Source organism: Meleagris gallopavo, chromosome 34 (genome assembly GCF_905368555.1).
Source record: "Meleagris gallopavo chromosome 34, MGAL_WU_HG_1.1, whole genome shotgun sequence".
In the NCBI taxonomy this organism is placed as follows: domain Eukaryota; kingdom Metazoa; phylum Chordata; class Aves; order Galliformes; family Phasianidae; genus Meleagris; species Meleagris gallopavo.
The window spans coordinates 494,358-514,746 of record NC_139438.1 but is presented as its reverse complement, the minus strand read 5'-3'; the positions used below and the strand labels follow the sequence as shown (position 1 = coordinate 514,746).

The following is a 20,389-nucleotide window of genomic DNA, read 5'->3' as shown; positions in this document are numbered from 1 at the left end:
AAGACCCTTCTAACCCCATTATTGTAAGGTTTTATCATCTTTAAGGTCCCTTCCAACCCAGACCAGTTTGCGATTCTACAACACTGCCATCCAAGATGGTACCCAACACCTCCAGCAGGACACCAACCCCACATCCTGGCCTTGGCCTCATCCTCCCACCCTGGATTTGTGGCTGTGGATGCCCCAGCACCCATCACAAGGTGCCAGCACACAATGCGGGGTGTCCAGCACCAAATACAGAGGGTCCAACACCCAACCAAGCATCCAGAACCCAACGCAGAGCACCCAGAACCCAACACAAGTTGGCCAACACCCAACAAGTTGTCCCAAACCCAACGCAAGGTGCCCAGCACCAAATGTAGAAGGTCCAACACCCGACACGTGGTGTCCAGCACCCAACACAAGGTGCCCAGCACCCAGCCCAGGATACGCAGCACCCAATGCAGAGCACCCAGCACCCAACAAAGCACTCAACGTAGAGCATCCAGGACCCGATGTGGGGTGTTCAGCATCCAATGTGGAGCATGCAGCACCCAACCAGGTGTCCAAGGCCCAGCGTAGAACAGCCAGCACCCAATGCGGAAGGTCCAGCACTCAACAAAGTACCCAGCACTCAACACAGAGTGTCCAGAACCCAAAATAGGGTATCCAGAACTCAAAGTGGCACCTCCAGCACCCAAAGCAGACCCAAAGCACCCAATGTAGGGCATCCAGAACCCAATGTAGGGTATCCAGAACTCAACGGGGCACCTCTAGCACAGTAAGCAGAGCCCCAGAACCCAAAGTAGGGCATCCAGAACCCAATGTAGGGCATCCAGAACCCAATGTAGGGCATCCAGAACCCAATGTAAGGTATCCAGACCTCAGCGTGGCACCTCCAGCACCCAAGGCAGTGCCCCCAGCACCCAAGGCGGTCCCCCAGAATGCAATGTAGTGTATCCAGAACCCAATGTAGGGCATCCAGAACCCAACGCAGGGTATCCAGAACCCAACGCAGGGTATCCAGAACCCAATGTAGGGCATCCAGAACCCAATGTAGGGCATCCAGAACCCAACGCAAGGTATCCAGAACCCAATGCAGGGCATCCAGAACCCAACGCAAGGTATCCAGAACCCAACGCAGGGCATCCAGAACCCAACGCAAGGTATCCAGAACCCAACGCAGGGCATCCAGAACCCAACGCAGGGCATCCAGAACCCAATGTAGGGCATCCAGAACCTAATGTAGGGTATCCAGAACTCAATGTGGCACTTTCAGCACCCAAGACAGTGCCCCCAGCACCCAAGGAAGTGCCACCAGAACCCAATGTAGGTATCCAGTAGCCACAGTGGCACCTCCAGCACCCAAAGCAGCGCCCCCAGCACCCAACGGAGGGTATCCAGAACCCAATGTAGGGCATCCAGAACCCAATGTAAGGCATCCAGACCTCAACGCGGCACCTCCAGCACCCAAGGCAGTGCCCCCAGCACCCACGCTGCGCTCACCTGGAGGCGAGACCACCGCATGTTGGTTCAGGTGGGGAGGAGTGCTGTGCTCGGGCGGCTGGGGAAGATGAGGCGGCATCTCGGGCTGAGGGAGATGCATGATGGGCTGAGTGAAATGCGGCATAGTGTCGAACATGTTCCCCGGGAGAGGGTGCTCCATGACGGGGACCTGCGCAGGTACGAAGGGAGGTGGGGAGGACTTCATCGGCGGCGGGGCTTGCGGGGGGACGGGGGGTGGGGGCGGCGGCTGAGGCTGCAGTTGCTGCGGCTGCAGTTGCTGCGGCGGCGGCGGCGGGGGCTGCTGCGGGGGCTGCGGAGGAGGAGGCGGCTGTTGCTGCTGCTGCTGCACCGCTTGGTGGTGGTGATGGTGATGCTAAAAGGGAGAAACGTGGGGAGATGTTCAAAGTCGTGGCTTGGGTTTTGGTCGGAAGCAGGACGGCTTCCGAGCAGAGCAATGGCTCTGTTGGTGGAGGGAGGGAGAGCGGGAGCCAGCCGGGCTTCAGAACCCCCTGGGCTTTGAGGCCAGCTCTGCGGGCAGGGAGGGATGCTCCGTGTCCTACCTTCTTTTGCTCTCGCCCAGAGTGTCCTTTCTTCTTCAGTTTTGGTGCCATTTCTGCAAAGAGAAGGATGGCACAAATTAATACCCGGGTGGTGCTGCTCTCTGCATTCCCCCCCCACCCCAAAAAAAAGACAGCAGTGCTTTGCTACGACAGTTTAACAGTTGGAGCAGATTCCCTCAGAGGTCTTTTCCAACCTTACTGATTCCACGAGGAAGGCAAAGTCCATCTAACACCTGGAACTGGCTTTTCCCCAGCTCCACACCCAAGACTGCGGTGCCCAGCATGGTGCTGCAGGCCCCACGTGTGAACACAGAGCTGCAGTCTCCTCCCAGCCACATCTCTGCCGCTCCAGTGCTGGGAAAGCAACAGAGCAGTGCTTGACCAAACTCAGCTATTCCAGGAATGCGGCCTCGCTGGGAGGCAGAGATAAGGGGAGAAAGGCAGGAAGCACAAGAGAAAACAAGAGAGAGCCATGGAGCTCAGCACACAGCAATGCTGCCTCCAGCACGGAGCGTCTGGGGCCGGCTGTGAGTGGACAAAGGCTGACCTCTCACTCCTCCTCCTTCACTCAGGGGTATTTTTAAAGCACGCTCGTGGCAGCAACTGGATGAAGTTTGTGTACACGGCTCAGCCTTTCTCAGGATTTCCTCCGCCAACCCGCGCCAAGAAAAGAGAGGAACACAGGAATACATTTCTCTGATTCTGGGTTATCCGGCCAAAAATTCCTCGGTGGCGAATTCCAGCCCACTGCGCTCAGCTCCTTGGCCTTATGCGGTGTTATTTCATCCATCCTTGGCACGGAGTGGGATTTCATCCCAAGCTCTGGCAAAGTCAGCTCTTCCCATCTGTGAGCAGATGACTACAAGCTGGGAACGAGAGTTTTTTGGGCAAAAATAAGAGCTGGAGCACAATGCTCAGTGGTCAACCCGAGGTCCCGTCCTGCAGCATCCCAAACAGCAGTTTGGAACACAAGAATGCTTCGATTGAGGACTGAGTGCTCACAATGTGAGATGGGTTCTGCTCCTACAGCTCAGCGCTGGGAGATTTCATCCTCCCAAAGCAAAACCACCGGGAAGAATTCGCGCGTTGATGGCTGCGGAGGCAGAGAAAAGGAAGATGGGCCAAGAAATGTGATGCTCTTGTGAGTGGTCCACTTACCTACGGCTGCAAGGATGTGGGCTGAAGACTTGGCAGGTTGTAACATGAGGGAAGGGCTACAAGGAGCCCTCTTTCAGTCTCACTAGGGGTGAAAACCATTGCAGGAAGGGAAAGGAATCAAAACTGCAGACTGTGAGGATTGGGGAAGAAATGAGAAAAGCTTTGGGCTGAGTGGAATTAAGATGTGACCTCGAATGAGATGGGCTAAAATCAGGAAAGGACAAGTGTCAGTGCCAGCGATGAGGCTGAAAAAGCCACGTGAGCGTTGTAACAGAGCAGTCTTCTCTGTGATTTGGGTTGGAGATGCCAATGTTGGGTTGGTGATGCCCAACGTTGGGTTGAAGATTCTCAATGTTGGGTTGGTAATGGCCAAAGTTGGGTTGGAGATGCCAATGCTGGGTTGGAGATGCACAATGTTGGGCTGGAGATGCCCAATAACGGGATGAAGATCCTAAATGTTGGGCTGGCAATGGCCAAAGTTGGGCTGGAGATGCCCAATGTTGGGTTGGAGATGCACAATGTTGGGTTGGCGATGCACAATGTTGGGCTGGAGATGCCAATGTTGGGCTGGAGATGCCAATGTTGGGTTGGAGATGCCAATGCTGGGTTGAAGATCCCCAATGTTGGGTTGGAGATGCCCAATATTGGGATGAAGATCCTAAATGTTGGGCTGGCAATGGCCAAAGTTGGGCTGGAGATGCCCAATGTTGGGTTGGAGACGCACAATGTTGGGTTGGCGATGCCAATGTTGGGTTGGAGATGCCAATGCTGGGTTGGAGATGCCAATGCTGGGTTGGAGATGCCAATGCTGGGTTGGAGATGCCAATGCTGGGTTGGAGATGCCAACCAAGGATCTTCAAGACCCAAAGATGAGGAATGGGAACCACGACAGCCATCCATGGCTTAGAGCAAGCAACTGTGCCAAGAACGGGGTGGGATCAACCGCTGTGAACCCGACGTCTTTCCTCACTGCTTCTTTGGCAGGTGCCTGCATTCTTCCCTTCTGCCCATGGACATCTTGGAGGGGAGTTTTGGTTCCTGCTGTAGCCAAGCACTTCCTACCAGCCAGGTGTGATGTGTTGGAGGATGAAGAAATCGGGTTTTGTACCCCGAAAAAACTCTATTTGAGCAGCTGGGAACCAGCAAACCGGAACGACCGCAGTGTGAGATCAACGAACAAAGAAAGAAATGAAGGTTCTGTCATGGCATCTCAACACATTTGGCCAAGAAGGACCAGGCTGGGACACAAAACGCTGTCCCAAATGCTCTCCTCCCTAAATCCTCTTCTGCTCCCACCCGAAGCACAGAGGAACGGACCCTTCTCCAGCACTAATGCTTAAATCGGGGGTTAAAACTACAATTCCAGGATGATACAAAAGGTGCATTTTCCGTAGCAAGCCAAACACTTTATTGAGTTTATTATTTAAAAACAAACAAAAAGAAAGATAAAAGGACTATACACATCCCCCCCTGTTTGTTGTTGAAAGGAGCCTGCGGTTACACGACTGTTAAAAAGCATGCAGACAAAATATGAGAACAGATTTGTACCAACCACTACGAGGGAGAAATCTGAGTAAAAACGGTAGGAAAAAAAAAAAGAGTCCATTCTTGGTCAAATTCCTTCCAACTTTCAAACGGTTCACATTGGTGCCGTTGGAGGAAGCTAGAATTACAAGTCTGCCGGAGAAGGACGCAGTGAAATCCCAACCAGAGCACAATCCCACCCTCCCTGCGCTCACAGACCGGGGGAACTCGTTAACAACTGGCTCCAGGAGAGCAGAATTGGGAAAACAACAGCAAAACAAACAGCTTTCTATCAATCTCCTATTGCTTATGAAGATAATTTCCCTGGGTAGAAAAGCAATGGGATGGGAAGGGGTGCTTTGGGTGGGTGGTAGCACCCAAAGTGATGTGCATTATTCACCCGTGCCCCCATTTCTGCCCCCAAAATGGGGCTCAGTTTGTGCTTATCCCGACCCACAGCGCTCCCCATGGCTGCTTGAATCCATTTTAACCACCCAGAGCCTTCAGAGAAGCACCTGGAACACGAAGAACAGCCATGGGAAGAGCTGGAGGGATTTGGGGCTTTTCTGAGCTGAGGGAGAGTGGGATACAAGCACTGGGAAATAGGGCTGACACGTGCCCCAAAGCTTCAGCACAGCAAACACAGCGTGGAAATGGCTCATGGTACAAAAACGAGCGACTGGACAGAGAAACTTAACCCACAAAGGGGAAGAAAAAAAACAAAAACCAGCACAAATTCCTCCCTGAAACAAAAAGGAAAGCTGAGCTGTGAGCAGAACAATTTGAGTGGACTCTCCGACACCAAGCAGCACGAATGGACGGCAGCAAGCAGAGAGCATGGAGCATCCCAGCACTGAACCCAGGGCACCCAGCTGCCCCTTCTATGGACAGAGAGCACAGCTCCAAGCACAGCCCCAAGCACAGCTCCACAGCCCCAAGCACAGCCCCAAGCACAGCCCCACAGCCCCAAGCACAGCTCCACAGCCCCAAGCACAGCTCCACAGCCCCAAGCACAGCCCCAATCACAGCACAGCCCCAAGCACAGCCCCAAGCACAGCCCCAAGCACAGCACAGCTCCAAGCACAGCTCCAAGCACAGCCCCAAGCACAGCCCCAAGCACAGCCCCGCATCACCGACCCCAGCATTGGTGATCTGACCCAGCACAGCAGCTCTGTGCTGGGTTCCTCCCCAATAAAACCCAATGCAAACTCTCAAACCGCTCCACCTGCGTCGAGCAAAGCACATTTTCCCTTTGGTTTGGATGGCATTCAGAACACACACACCCCAAACTGTGGGGGATTCCAAAAAAATAAAGCCAGATCTGAAAGCCTGGGTGTGTGCCAGCAGCTCGGGGCCATTTGCATGCAGCCAGGTGTTAATTACAACCAGTTCGACCGGAAAAACCCTCTGGTTCTGCAGCACTGCTTTGGCAGAGCTGAAGGCAAAGCTCCGATTTGGGGTTGGGTTTTTTTTTTTGGGGGGTGTGGGGGAATTCTTTGAAGCTTTCCCAGCACCACCACAGGGGTTTGCAGGGAAGAAGGCAGTGCCAGAATTAAGAACAAGACTCCCAGCTGCAAACAGTTCTTTGCAAAGAAAGAAAAACGCGTGAGAAACAACTGGGGTGCAAAATGCAACAGGAGAGTGCTGGCAGTGAACCCCACCAGCAGCTCCCGAAGCACTGCAACGGCAATTAATTAATTGCAATTAATTATAGTTTATGGTGCTCACGGATCCAGTGTTGCTTGCATGCTCTGGCATCGACTGCTCTGCTGCTTTTAGCACAGTGACAACAACGTCACCACCCAGAGCTGATGGCACAGCTATGCAGCAATTAATCAATTAACTCAATTAATGAGTGGGAGCGAGCAGCTCTGTGAAAGTTTTTCTCCTAAATCCAAAGGTTTGGGTTTTTTTTTTATCTGCAAGTTAATGCTCCCTCTTCCTCTGCTCCTCCGTATTTAGGGCACTGTCACCAGTTTGGGTCAAAAAAAGTGCATTTTTGGTACAATCAGCGCTGGTTTGGTTATAGAGAGCAGCCCACCGAGGTGGGGTGTTGCTCTGCAAGCAAGTATCTCAATTAGCCCTAGTTAATTAGGCTGGGGGGAGCAGCACAGCCATGGGACGTGGGGATGAGCCCCAGTTCCCATCAGGTCGTTTTTGGGGCTCAGTGGGGCCCTACAAGGAATCAGACCAGGGGGCTCAGTGGGGTCAGCCCCACAACCTGAGCCCCATTCACACCATGATCTGAAGCTCTTTGGAGCACAGAGCTGTGCTTTGCTGGTCCATTTGGGTCAACTTTTATTCCCCATTTCATATGGAAAGGGGACAACACCACCTTGGGGTGGGGACGGCCCCATCAGGACCTCCACCTGAACCTCTGCAATTTCAGCAATTTCAGCAAAATCAAGAGTTTTTTGTTGGTTTTTTTTTTTGCTTTTGTCCCATCTGTGACCTACGGTGGTGGTTCCACCGATGGATTTTAGCAAAATAAAGCCATTTTCTAACTTCTGTCCTCTCTGCCACACAACACCCCGACAGTCACTGCCGCTCTGCTCACCGCTACGCGTCGCAAAGCCTTTACAGCTCCTTAAAAACAAGCCAGATCCTATTAAAAATACGTGAAAGCAGGGAAAAGCATGCAACCTCCACGCCATGGTAAAGACAGCAGACGGCAGCGTTATCCCAGACACACGAATCCTTCAAAACTGGAGCACTGAAGGGAAGCGCTGCCAACGTGGGTTGTTTCGGAGGAAGAATAGAGGAGAGGAACCCTGAGTTGTGGGGTTCCTGTGAAAAGAACTCAAGGTGAGAGGATTTCTGTTGGGTTTTGGGGCTCTTTAGAGGTTGCCGGGTAGAGCTAAGCAGGCCCAAGTTGACCTGCAGAGACCCACGTGGACCTACGTAGATCCAAGGAGACCTAAGCAAACTCCAGTAGACCTACAAATATCCAAATAGCCCACAGAGGTCCAAGTAGACCTAAGAAGACCCAAGCAGCCCAAGTAGATGTACGTAGATCCAAGTAGACCTACACAGATCCAAGTAGATCCAAGAAGACCAACGCAGACCCAAACAGATCCAAGTTGACCTAAGCAGACCCAAGGAGACCTACATAGATCCAAGGAGACCTCCATAGACCCAAATAGGCCCAAATAGATCTAAGCAGACCTAAGGAGGCCTAGTAAGACACAACGAGACCTACGTAGACCCAAATAGATCCAAGTTGATCCAAACAGATCCAAATTGACCTAAGCAGACCTAAGGAGATCTACAAAGATCCAAAGGAGACCTACATAGACCCAAATGGGCCCAAATAGATCTAAGCAGACCTAAGGAGGCCTACAAAGATCCAAGGAGACCTACGTAGACCCAAATAGATCTAAGCAGGACAAGGAGACCAACATAGATCCAAGGAGACCTACGTAGACCCAAATAGATCCAAGTTGATCCAAACAGATCCAAATTGACCTAAGCAGACCTAAGGAGATCTACAAAGATCCAAAGGAGACCTACATAGACCCAAATAGGCCCAAATAGATCTAAGCAGACCTAAGGAGGCCTACAAAGATCCAAGGAGACCTACGTAGACCCAAATAGATCCAAGTAGATCTAAGCAGGACAAGGAGACCTACGTAGATCCAAGGAGACCTATGTTGAATCAAGGAGACCTAAACAGACCCAAACAGATCCAAGTTGACCTAAGCAGACCTACAAAGATCCAAGGAGACCTAAGCAGACCTACAAAGATCCAAGGAGACCTAAGCAGACCCAAACAGATCCAAACAGACCTAAGCAGGCCCATGCAGACCTATGCAGACCCAAGCACATGCAAGCAGCTCCAGGCTCGTCTCCTATCCTACACACCAACCCTGTTCCTTCTGCTGATTTCTGTGCTGGGAAGAGCCCGGTATCACCTCCAAGCTGAGTTAGTTGCCACAGAAAACAGCTTTAGTCGACCACACAGAGCTTTGGTGATGCAAAACCGAGGAGGGAACGGCAGCAAGGGGTGCTACAGGAAAGCACAGCACTCCAGAAGGACGTGAGCAGCCTGAGCCCAGTCCAGGGGGCACAAGGGAGAACAACGCAGTGCTGCCCTGGCAGCGCCCCTCTGCTTTTTAGAAAAGGCTCTGCTACACAAACACGAGGTTCCTCCTCCGACACATCGCTCCTGGTGAGAACACATCGAGCCTCCCGCGAGGACAACACAGCAGCTTCCTAAAAATACACATCTAGGTCCTCAGACAGACAAACAGCCAGCTTGGCACGCACTGCAGCTCAGCTCCTGCACCCACAGCCAACCTCAGCAAGTCTTATGACAATATCCTGCAGTGCTTGAGAACTGCCAGAGACAACATTGCTACTGCCAAGTTGGACACGGAGGGCAGCATGCAGCACCTACACTGTGTATATTGGTTTTAATTACAAAGACAAAAAATTAAAGACCAAGCCGGTAATGAAAACATATTTATTTATACAGAAAACAGGTATAGGACTGAGTCTTTAAATAAGCTGCATCTAACCTGTTTCTGAATCTTCACTGTCGGAGGAGCTGGACTCGCTGGTGCTCTCAGACTCTGAGGAGGAGAACCCCTTCATTTTAGAGGAGCCAGCAATTACATCCACCTTTTCTGCTGCAAGAAGACAACAGTACAAAATGGTCAAAGGGACAGAAAGGAACCCAGAGTCTCCAAACTGTGCTCCTCTCCGCCACCCCGAGCCCAGCTGTGGGCTCTCAATGCTGAAAATGTCATTATTGGTGCTGCTCTGCCTTGCTGGCCCAAGGAAGAAGGACACGGGTGCCTTTTTTAAGAGCTTAAACTCCAATTAAAACTGCAGCCCGGGAGGTGCTCAGGGCTCTGCTGTACCCCTGTAGCCAAACCACCTCAGTGCTTTACTCAGAGCACCAAGCAAGCCTCAAATCTGGGCAGCTTTCCTTTCTACTCGGGTTTACACCATGCTGGCGATGGCCACAGGGAGAGCTCCTCCAAACCCACAGGGTTTCAGCGAGATAAAGAAGTGCTCCATGGTGGGTATAAAGGGGCACATATAGAGCCCCTCCAGCCCCACAGGTTGGCAGAGAGGAGGAGCAGCAGTGGTTCTGCAGGACGTCGTGCCGACCAAAGGCTGCTCTTAACCTCTCCTCTTCACACAGACATCTTTTGGGAGAAAATATTTACATGAGAGGGAGGCTGAGAACTGAAGGCTTCGAGCCAGAGCCACTGGATCTAACAGACACTGCTGGGGCTTCATTCATTTTGCTGGAGGAGCAGCAGCTCCTCTCCTTACCAAATAACACAATAAAAGCCCTAAAGGTGGGACTACACCACTGGAATGCGAGGGAAACTGCTGTGAGGATGAAAGGTACCTTGAGGTTTCCTCTTCTTCCTCAAACACGACGTTACGTATCTCTCCAGCTCCCGTAACGTGGAAGGTTTTAATGTCTCAAAGTCAATTTCAATCTCATCGGGATTGGAGTTTTTAAGTGAGGGTTCTCTCGACTGGATGATGTGAACAACTCGGCCCAGCTTTTCACCGGGGAGTTTGTTAATGTCCAGGCTCAGCTGCCTCTTCTCCTCATAGGACATTGGCTTACACTTCTCCTCCTCCTCAGACTCGTAGGCTGGAGGGGGCTTGCTGTTCTTCACCGTCACAGGCTCCTTCTTACTACTTAGGAACAATTGTAACACGTTATTATGGAACGCAACCGAAAGAGGAGACCTTGCAAAAAGCAGCTGCTCGGTTCTGACGCGTTACAGCAGCGTGGCTGCACCGACTGCTGCTGCATGGAACGGCAGCAGGCACTCAGGGAGGAGCAGCAGGGAGCTCTGCACACACCAACATCTGCTTTCATCCTCTTATTTCATTGCTACGCCCGGGTACGGGGTGCCACGAGCTCTCCGAAATGAGCAGCAGCAGGTAGAGCTCTGTATGTCTGCACTTGGATGGATGAAAGCCCAAAGCAATGCTGCCCACCTCCCTGCAGGAAATGCAGGGGGTTGTGCTGCTTCGAGGCCTCGGGGCGGCACAATCTTCCCTTAGGCAGAAGCAAAACCCAACATTTGTAGGGAAACACTCTCCCAAGCAGCAGCAGGAGCAAAGGACACCCCGTGATGTCTGCCGGGCCGGAGAGAAACAAGGAGGCAGGTCTGCAGCTGTGCTTGCAGGTATTTACCCCACTCAGAGCACCCCCGTGGTGGCAGTGCTCAGTGAAGGCAGGGCAGCAGCACTGAAGAAGGAAGGGAAGAGTCCCAGATGGATTATTTCCCTACGAGAGCTCACACCAGAGCACACCAAGTGATGCACTGAGGCCTGAGGACAGAGCCAAGCTCCAGCCCTCACTTGGCTTTGCACTGCTTGTTTTCCTCTCTCCTCCTTTCATCCCAATGTGCCAAACCCCTCCTTTTTGCCCCAGGCGAAGCACAACATCCCCTCCCAGTCTAAGCAGGAGGTCCTCTCAGCTCCTGACCTCTCACTTCAGAACCCACAGCTCCAACTGAAGCAGGAGGGAGAGAACAGAGGCGATCGGGCTTCAGTGGCCCAATTCCCAGATCTCTTCTCTCCCATCCTTCGAATTAAAGCAGCCCCAGATGAGGGGTGGCTGTGAGCACTGCTGAAGCTGTGGGTGCTGCTTTGCAAGATCCCCACACAAAGTTATCAGAGGGAGAAGAATAAATGTCATGCACTGCAGTGCAGCAAAACACGACGACCGCACCACAAACAGGGCTGACCTGGAGGTACTGCTGTTGCTGTTACTTTTCTTGGCCTTCTTGGATGGCGGTTCCTTGGCTTTACTCTTCTTGCTGTCTTCCAGCTCCTCCTTCTTTTTGTGCTTCTCCTTCTTCTTCTCCTTCTTGTCCTTCTCTTTTTTCTTTGGTTTGTTCTGCTGGGGCTGGGACAGGGCTGCAAGCTGTTCATGCACTGCTTTAAGCTGAGAGGCAGACACACAGAGATCAAGATACTTTTGCCCAGCACCTCCATCTCTTCCACATTAATTACCTCTTTGATGCTTTCCTCCCCCTTTCCATCCCCAAAAAAACTGCTTATTTGTACCTCTCAGCCTCTCACTACCACAGGTTGGAGAGCTCTTACAGCTGAAACTCACTGTTAGACCAAGAGATGGTCTGCAGCTGTGAGCTGAATGACAGAACCACGGGTCTGGGTTGGAAGGGTCCTAAAAGATCACAGAAGCATGGAATGGGGTAGGTTGGATGGGTCCTTAAAGATCACGGAGCCACGGAGTCACAGCAGAGCTTGGGGTGGAAAAGACCTTGAAGATCATGGAACCGTGGACTGGTTTGGGTTGGATGTGACCTTCAAGATCACAAAATTGTGGCTCCACAGAATGATTTCCATTTGTAGGGTCCTTAAATATCATGGAATCAAAAAATGGGTTGAGTTGAAAGGGACCTTAAAGGTCAGAGAACTACAGAATCCTAGCATGGGTTGCAAGGGTCCTTAAAGGTAACACAACCACAGAATGTGTTGGGTTGAATGGGTCCTCGAAGGTCACAGAACCACAGAATGTGTTGGGTTCAATGGGTCCTCGAAGGTCACAGAACCATAGAATGTGTTGGGTTCAATGGGTCCTTAAAGGTCACAGAACCATAGAATGTGTTGGGTTCAATGGGTCCTTAAAGGTCACAGAACCAAAGAATGGGTTGGGTTCAATGGGTCCTTAAAGGTAACATAACCATACAACGTGTAGGGTTGAATGGGTCCCTGAAGGTCACAGAAGTTCACAACCACATAAAGTCTGGGTCAGATGGGTCCTTAAAGATCACAGAAGCATGGAATGGGTGATGTTGGAAGGGTCCTTAAAGGCTACAGAACCCCAAAACCACAGAAAGTTTGGGTCAGATGGGTCCTTAAAGATCATAAAGGCAGGGGATCACAGCTCGGTTGGGTTGGAGGGCACCCAAAGCCCCCCAGGCTGACCCCTGCCATCTCTGAGTGCCCCCCAGCAGCTCAGGGCCCCATCCACAGCCTCGGCCACCTCCAGATATGGGGCACCAGAGCTCTGGGCAGCAGCGCCGGGGCCTTACTGCCCTCTGAGCGAAGAAATCCCTCCTGACATCTGATGGAAATCAAGCAGACGAAGCCACGAGCCCGAGGCAAAGGCCAAGAAGGACGGCCTGGGGAACCCTACCTGCTCCTGGAGCTCCGCTAAACGCTGCGCCCTCTCCTCTTCGGAGTCGTCGGAGGAGCTGTCGCTGTCGGAGGAGCTGTCGCTGCTGCTGTCGCTGGACGAGGGGGGAACCACTTTGGTTGGAGGTGGAACCACCACCGGAGAGGAGGCCGGGATCACCGGTTCCTCTGGTTCATCCGGCATCTTAGCGAAGCGCATCTCAAACACGTCCTGCAGAAAGAGATGGAAATTCGTGCAGGGGTTGGCAGGGCACAAAACAGCGCGGGCTGTTATCACCTCCGTGTGCTCCATCCGAGCACCCAACGCCTGCACGCACGGTGCTGTCAGCTGCAGATCGTTTCCTCCACCCCTTGAATCCGGCTGGGATCTTGGTTTGATGAAAGGGGAAAATCTGAATCCGTTTGGGATCTTGGTTTGATCAAGGGGGGAAATCTGAATCCATTTGGGACCTTGGTTTGATCAAAGGGGAAAATCTGAATCCGTTTGGGACCTTGGTTTGATCAAGGGGGGAAATCTGAATCCATTTGGGATCTTGGTTTGATCAAGGGGGGAAATCTGAATCCATTTGGGATCTTGGTTTGATCAAGGGGGGAAATCTGAATCCATTTGGGACCTTGGTTTGATCAAGGGGGGAAATCTGAATCCATTTGGGACCTTGGTTTGATCAATGGGGGGAAATCTGAATCCATTTGGGACCTTGGTTTGATCAAGGGGGGAAATCTGAATCCATTTGGGACCTTGGTTTGATCAAGGGGGGAAATCTGAATCCATTTGGGACCTTGGTTTGATCAATGGGGGAAATCTGAATCCATTTGGGATCTTGGTTTGATCAAGGGGGGAAATCTGAATCCATTTGGGACCTTGGTTTGATCAAGGGGGGAAATCTGAATCCGTTTGGGATCTTGGTTTGATCAAGGGGGGGAAATCTGAATCCGTTTGGGATCTTGGTTTGATCAAGGGGGGAAATCTGAATCCGTTTGGGACCTTGGTTTGATGAAAGGGGAAAATCTGAATCCGTTTGGGATCTTGGTTTGATCAAGGGGGGGAAATCTGAATCCATTTGGGATCTTGGTTTGATCAAGGGGGGAAATCTGAATCCATTTGGGACCTTGGTTTGATCGAGGGGGGAAATCTGAATCCATTTGGGACCTTGGTTTGATGAAAGGGGAAAATCTGAATCCGTTTGGGATCTTGGTTTGATCAAGGGTGGGATCTTGGTTTGATCAAGGGGGGAAATCTGAATCCATTTGGGATCTTGGTTTGATCGAGGGGGGAAATCTGAATCCATTTGGGACCTTGGTTTGATGAAAGGGGAAAATCTGAATCCGTTTGGGATCTTGGTTTGATCAAGGGTGGGATCTTGGTTTGATCAATGGGGGAAATCTGAATCCATTTGGGATCTTGGTTTGATCAAGGGGGGAAATCTGAATCCATTTGGGATCTTGGTTTGATCAATGGGGGGAAATCTGAATCCATTTGGGACCTTGGTTTGATCAAGGGGGGAAATCTGAATCCGTTTGGGACTCTGGTTTGATCAAGGGGGGAAATCTGAATCCATTTGGGACCTTGGTTTGATCAAGGGGGGAAATCTGAATCCATTTGGGATCTTGGTTTGATCAATGGGGGGAAATCTGAATCCATTTGGGACCTTGGTTTGATCAAGGGGGGAAATCTGAATCCATTTGGGACCTTGGTTTGATGAAAGGGGGAAAATCTGAATCCATTTGGGATCTTGGTTTGATGAAAGTGGAAAATGTAGAGGTAAGGAAGGCAAAGAGCCATTGAAAAGCTGCAGTGCTGGTGGTGAGGGCAGCGGTTGGCAGGCTGTGCTTTTCCATCCCTACGCAACACCCTCCACTCAGTGACACCAAACTGCCTTCTTCTCACCCCACTGACATGAAGTCGTTGTGCTGCTGACAAACTCCCAATTCTGTCCAGACCTCAGGGAGACGAGCAGTGAAAGGCCCCCTGTGTCCCTTATCAGCACGGCGGGGATGAAGGCTGTGCTGTGCTCACAGCTCGTGCTTTTTTGGGTGAAGCAACGTTCTCAGGTCCAGCAGCTCTGGGTCCCACACAGGGAGTTGTGAGCACCCCAAGATTTTGCTTTCCTTTTGTTCCCCAGGACAGAACAAGCGCTGCCTGCAGGAAAACCACCACTTCGGGCAGCTCCAAGAGACCTGAAGATGTTCTCAACCCCATGCTTCAAAGCTCTGCAATGTCACCAAGCTCCTTCAGGAGCCACAAGGAGGGATCCGGAGGGGACGCAGCTGAATTCTGCTGCTCAGCAGAGGGTGATGTTCAGACTGTGGTCACCATCCATCCTCTTGTGCAGCAATGGTGCAGAACCCAGAGCTCGACGTGCCTTGCTCCTACCACCCTATTGTGAATCTCAGCACCAAAGTCCTTGCACAACAACCCAGAGAGAGAGATTCTTCCACCAGGCATCGAGCAGCGTCCCTCTCCATGCAGCTCCCACCTTCAGCACCCCAAAAGCTCCCAGAAGATCGGGTCAGGCCCATCCTCGAGGTCACCATGGGATCCTGTGGGGGTCCAGCACTTTGCAGAGCCACCTCTGAGTTTCCTCCATGCCTGAGCTGGGCTGCATTTCTCCACCTCTGCTCCGGAGCTGTAATGCTGCTGCGCTGCTTCCATCTGCTGGCAGCAATGCCACATTCTCTTCCAGGCTCCTGGCACAGGGACTGAAGGTTGGGAAGGGAAGGAGCCTGGATTGCTGGCTCTGCTCCCTCTGCCATGCGCTGACTCACTGCACTTAATGAGCGTTGATGAGCTAATTGCTGTTTCCCACGAACCAGAAAATCCAGTGCTTGATTACCGCCAGCAGCCAACGCTGGGCAGACACCATCTCTGCATCCTCTGGGTCAGAAATAAAACCTCCCCACATTTCTGTACCTGTGCAGCTTTCAGGTCAGGCCTTATGAAAGCAGAGCGGGATCCATTTGAGTGAAGTCCACTGCAACCAATTCAGAAGTTATGACAAAAACCCCAACACTGCAAAAATCCTCAGCACTGCACGTGCATTCACTGGGAACTGATGAAAGATAACCCCTAACGAAGAAGCAGATAACGAGCTAATTAAGGGATTCTTCCTGTCCTTGCTTGCACCAACACCAACCAGGTTAAGGCAATGAGTGGCACAGCTGTGAGCTGCTGGGAGCACCAAAATTCCTCCAAACTCTCCTTCCAACAGCAAAGCAGCACCAGGTGGCACCTGGGCTTTATTTTGGGGGCTGACGCTGAGCCACTTTTTGGGACAAGTGAAAAATGGGGCTGTGTGTAAAACAGTGGGTGGTGATGGAACTCAGTAAGCCACGTCCAGACCTGAGATCTCAGCCTGGCTCCAAACCTCAGCAGCAGCCCTGCGTAAAGCTGCTCATATCTGTATCTCACTTCAGAGCAGAGTTTTTATACTTGGTTTCGACAGGAATCAGTTTTATGCACAGCCCCACGTTGCAAGTGCTGCTGGAGCAGCTTCACAAATGAGCAAAGCTTTTCCCATTGGATGGGGTGAGAGAAAAGAGGTCTCAGGCTCCTGCAGAACGCTCCACAACAGCACTGGAAGTGGTTGTGAAGTTCCCCTCCGGACCAAGAGCAGCCAGAGGGTGAGCAGTGTGGTTTCTGGATGTCTACCTGCCACGCAGTGCAGCAGAGCAACAGGGAACGTGCAGAACGCTGCCAGTTCCACTCCAAGAAGCTCTTGGATCACACAGTGAGCGTTTATCTCCAATTAAACCAGCCCAAACCTGACTGCAGTTTTACAGAAGCATCACGAGGTGATTTCAGGGCCCTGAACTCGGGGGCTCAGAGGCAGGAGAGGCACAGAGCTCAGCACTGCTTCCCAGAAGAGCTCTGCTAAGAGCTGCACTCAACATCTGCAGGTTTTTTTGCAGCTGTATCATGAATAACAGACAGTTTTTGTGCTGCAGAAACCAGGAGAGAGCAGAAAATAGGGTCAGAATTAATAGGAATGGCAGCACTGAGAGGGTGGCACAGCCCCCGTGCTCCCTCCAGGTGTTGTGGGGAGGAAAGGGAACCTTCAGAGCGCTGTGTTTTCTCCCACTCCTTCACAATCAACACCAATCGATGGGAAAAAGATGCTATGAAACCAAACCGGGCCGTCGTTTTCTTACCACTCTGCACCAATTTTGTGTCATTTCCAGACGACGCAGCGATCGTGCTGGATTAATTATAGCAGGGGAAGATAATTGAGCTCCCTACCTGCAGCTTCCGAGCCATGGCCACCACCTCGTGGTCAGCAGGGTTGTATTTGTAGCAGTTGGAAAACATCAGTCGCACATCAGCGGCGAATTCCTGAGCATCTCTGTACTCCCGGTTCTCCAGTTTGGACTGGAAAGGAGAGGAGAAAAAAAGCTTTCTGCCATAAAAAGCTTGAGGGTAAGAGTGTATTCAGCACATAAATACAGAAATGCAATGAAGGGTTGGGACCAACACGGCGTGGTGGCACCTGGTGGGGATTTGGAAGCCTGTAAGCCCTACTGAGTTTCTCCCTGGAACAAATTGCAGCAGGTTTGCAATAAATGGAGCAGACTGCAGGCATCTCTGTTGGTAATTTGGGGCGTGGAGGAGCATGTGATCCTCAGGGTGCTTCTGGGACAAGCTGGGATCGCTCACTGAACGCCTGATGGGACTCGAGCTCTACAGACCCAACATATTTCTTAGCAAAACCCACCGGGGTCAGCTCTGTGCAGCACATTCCCTTTGAGGAAGACTTATTTGTGCCCACGGGGCATTAAAACAAAGAGTTTTAAGGTGGGGGGACATCAGGACAGCCCTTCGCTCTGCAAAGAAGCCTCGTCTGCCTCTGCAGCCCCACCAATAAAACAAAGGGGCAGAGAAATGGGGCAGACGGATCACAGCGCTGCAGAGGGATGAGCTGAACCCTGCACTCAGACCCAGGGCACCGCAGCGAGGGCTGGGAGGGAAGATTGGTTCCTCTCCTTATAAACCCAACCTCAAACAGCACCAAAGGGGACTCAGCCTTGAGCCAAACTGCTCACGGAGCGCACAGCCAAGAAGGGAAAGACTTCCAGACATCACTTCAATGCTTCTGGGGGGGGGGGGGGGGGGGGAACGTGGATTGTTTTGCAGATGTGGTTTTAGAATCGGTGACTGCAGCCCTTGGGCAGAGCAAATCACCTCTGCTTAACAGGGAACACCAGAAGCACAGGGGCTCATTTTAAGGGGAGGGAGAAGGTTTTCAGTCTCATCCCCTCACTGCTGTGACTGATGCTCTCTGAGGCCATCTCCTGGGCTAAGAACAGACAGAGCACATTTAGACAGTCATGGAAATTGTCTATAGAAAACCCACAAGCGTTTCCTAAGAGCCCTTCTGGAAGGATGAGGGGTTGTTGGTTTGTTTTGTTTCTTTTCTTTCGCTTCCAAATGTCAGCACAGCAACAACAGGCAAGCGAGAAAGCGACTGTATGGGAACCCTGAGGCCAAAACCCTCCTGGCAAACAGCAAAACTGCTGGGAAAACGTCTCATTTTCTGTGCAATCCACACCTCTACCCCAAGACCCCCTCAGCAGCACCGAGCTTACTTTGATTGTGCTCAGATCCATGGGATGTTTAATGATATCGCAGTAATCGTGCAGCCCCAGTGCTTCTACATCCACAGGTTTGTAGAAGGGCCAGGCGTAGGCCGCGTGTTTCTTGGCAAACATCTCCTTGATGATGCCACTGCAGTACTTCAGCTGCTCAGACACTTTGCTGCTCTTTTCTACCATGTGCTGTTGGGAATCTGGAACGTCCTTCTTTGGGGGCTTCACCGGGCGGCTGCTTTCCCTCCGTGGGCCCAGCTTGGTGGATTTGGGTTCGGTGGGCAGCGAGGACGATTCGTGGATCGGGTCGATGGTGGTCGGTGTGGTGGTGTCTGCTTTCCTCTTCACTCCTTTTTTCGTCTGCAATCGAGGAAAGAAATCACCGTTAGCAAAACCTGCAAGGCTCCCCGTGGCGTGATTTTGGTTTGCCACCATGGATGACTCAAGCTAAGGGCTGGGAGCTGCAGATTTCCACGTAGACTTCAGGAGCTCTGCAGAAAACCACGTGGATTCGCTCTGTTGTAAGAGGAAGGTCAGGAGCACGACTCACTTGGGCAAGGCGAGGTTTGCTCCTGAGTCACGGAGGACTCAAAAATTAGGTTTCGAGGGGATGAGCTCCATGCAAAGCTGGGCAGCATCCATCGTGTCTGACTGAACTGTGCCTGAGAGGGGTCACCAACGGATCCTCCTCTACTCAGTTGAGAGGAGGGAGCAATTCCCAACTTGGAATTGTGTAATGGGTTGGGTTGGAAGGGATCTTAAAGACCACAGAAGCATGGAATAACCATGTTGAGTGGGACCTCAAAGATCACGGAACCATGGAATGGGTTGGAATGGGTTGGAAGGGTCTTTGAAGATCACAGAATAGTTGGGTTGGAAGGGACCTTAAAGACCAGAGGACCATAAAATTATTGGGTTGGAAAGCTGAAGATCACAGAACATATGGAATGAGTTGGTTAAGTTGTGTCCTTAAAGATGATATAATCATAGAATGGTTGGGTTGGAAGGGACCTTAAGGATCATGGAACCATGGAATGGGTTGGGTTGGATGGGTCCTTGAAGATCACAGAATGATGGAATGGTTGGGTTGGAAGGGACCTTAAGGATCATGGAACCATGGGATCACAGTATGGTTTAGCTGGAAGGGTCCCTCAGCCTTTCCTCACAGCAGAGCTGCTCCAGCCCTCTGAGTAGGAAGAAAAATAGGAAATCTTTTGACCAAACGGAGGCCGTATGCCCTGAAACAAAACTGATGGCAAAGACCCAGCGCTGCAGCCCAGCACTGCAGATGTCTCCACCCCAAGCACTCACCTTGACGGGCTGAGCGGGTGTGGGGATGACGGGGGGGTGAGGCTGGATGGGCTGGGGGGTCGGGGCCGGCGGGGCGGGGGTCTGGGGGGCCGGTGGAGGCGGCACTGGGGGCTGTGGAGGCACCATTGTCATCACGGGCGTCGGGACGATGAGGTCAGGGGTGACAGCAGGGAAGGAATGGGTGGTCTGTGCGGCCTGGAGGTTCTGCTGCGGGGCCTGAGTCTGGGCTGGGGACGAGGCCTGGGTTGTGTTCTGTACCGTGGATGATCCTGGCTTGGATGTCACTGCGGAAGGAAAAGGAAGAAAGTGTTGATTCTCAATCCCTCTCTCTCTGCAGGCTTAACGGGAAAACAGTGTTTCGTAATGAGTGAAAGAGCGTTGCTCATTAGATAATGAATGCTTTGCAGAGCCTGTTCTTGAGCAACCTGTCAGGGACAAACACTCCTCACGTTTTCCTCACTGAGAGCTCTACATCTTGTTGGGTGAGATGGTGACAAAGCCCAGGACCTCACCTACCGAAACCGCTCCAGGAAAGGAGCAAGGAGCAGCCCCAAGGCATCCTCCTCTCTTCTCTTTTTTCTTCTAGGAGATTTCCTAGTGGCCAATGGCTGCCCACGAGCCAGCAGTGT

The 20,389-nt window shown here is 51.9% G+C and overlaps 1 protein-coding gene across 6 annotated transcripts in view; it reads right to left on the bottom strand.

Moving 5' to 3' along the window:
• The window catches only part of BRD4 (bromodomain containing 4), a 61,684-nt gene that overhangs the window by 7,915 nt on the left and 33,380 nt on the right, over positions 1 to 20,389 (bottom strand). For 5 of the 6 annotated variants that reach the window (XM_085214827.1, XM_085214832.1, XM_085214830.1 and 2 more), the window contains 9 exons: positions 19,761 to 20,044; positions 18,450 to 18,809; positions 17,107 to 17,235; positions 12,871 to 13,080; positions 11,453 to 11,652; positions 10,090 to 10,391; positions 9,245 to 9,355; positions 2,046 to 2,098; positions 1,486 to 1,858 (listed from right to left, as the gene is read on the bottom strand). In XM_085214827.1, coding sequence (XP_085070953.1) covers positions 1,486 to 1,858; positions 2,046 to 2,098; positions 9,245 to 9,355; positions 10,090 to 10,391; positions 11,453 to 11,652; positions 12,871 to 13,080; positions 17,107 to 17,235; positions 18,450 to 18,809; positions 19,761 to 20,044 — 2,022 coding nt within the window. The remainder of the gene's footprint in view (positions 1 to 1,485; positions 1,859 to 2,045; positions 2,099 to 9,244; positions 9,356 to 10,089; positions 10,392 to 11,452; positions 11,653 to 12,870; positions 13,081 to 17,106; positions 17,236 to 18,449; positions 18,810 to 19,760; positions 20,045 to 20,389) is intronic. The other variant, XM_085214829.1, reaches the window with a different exon arrangement.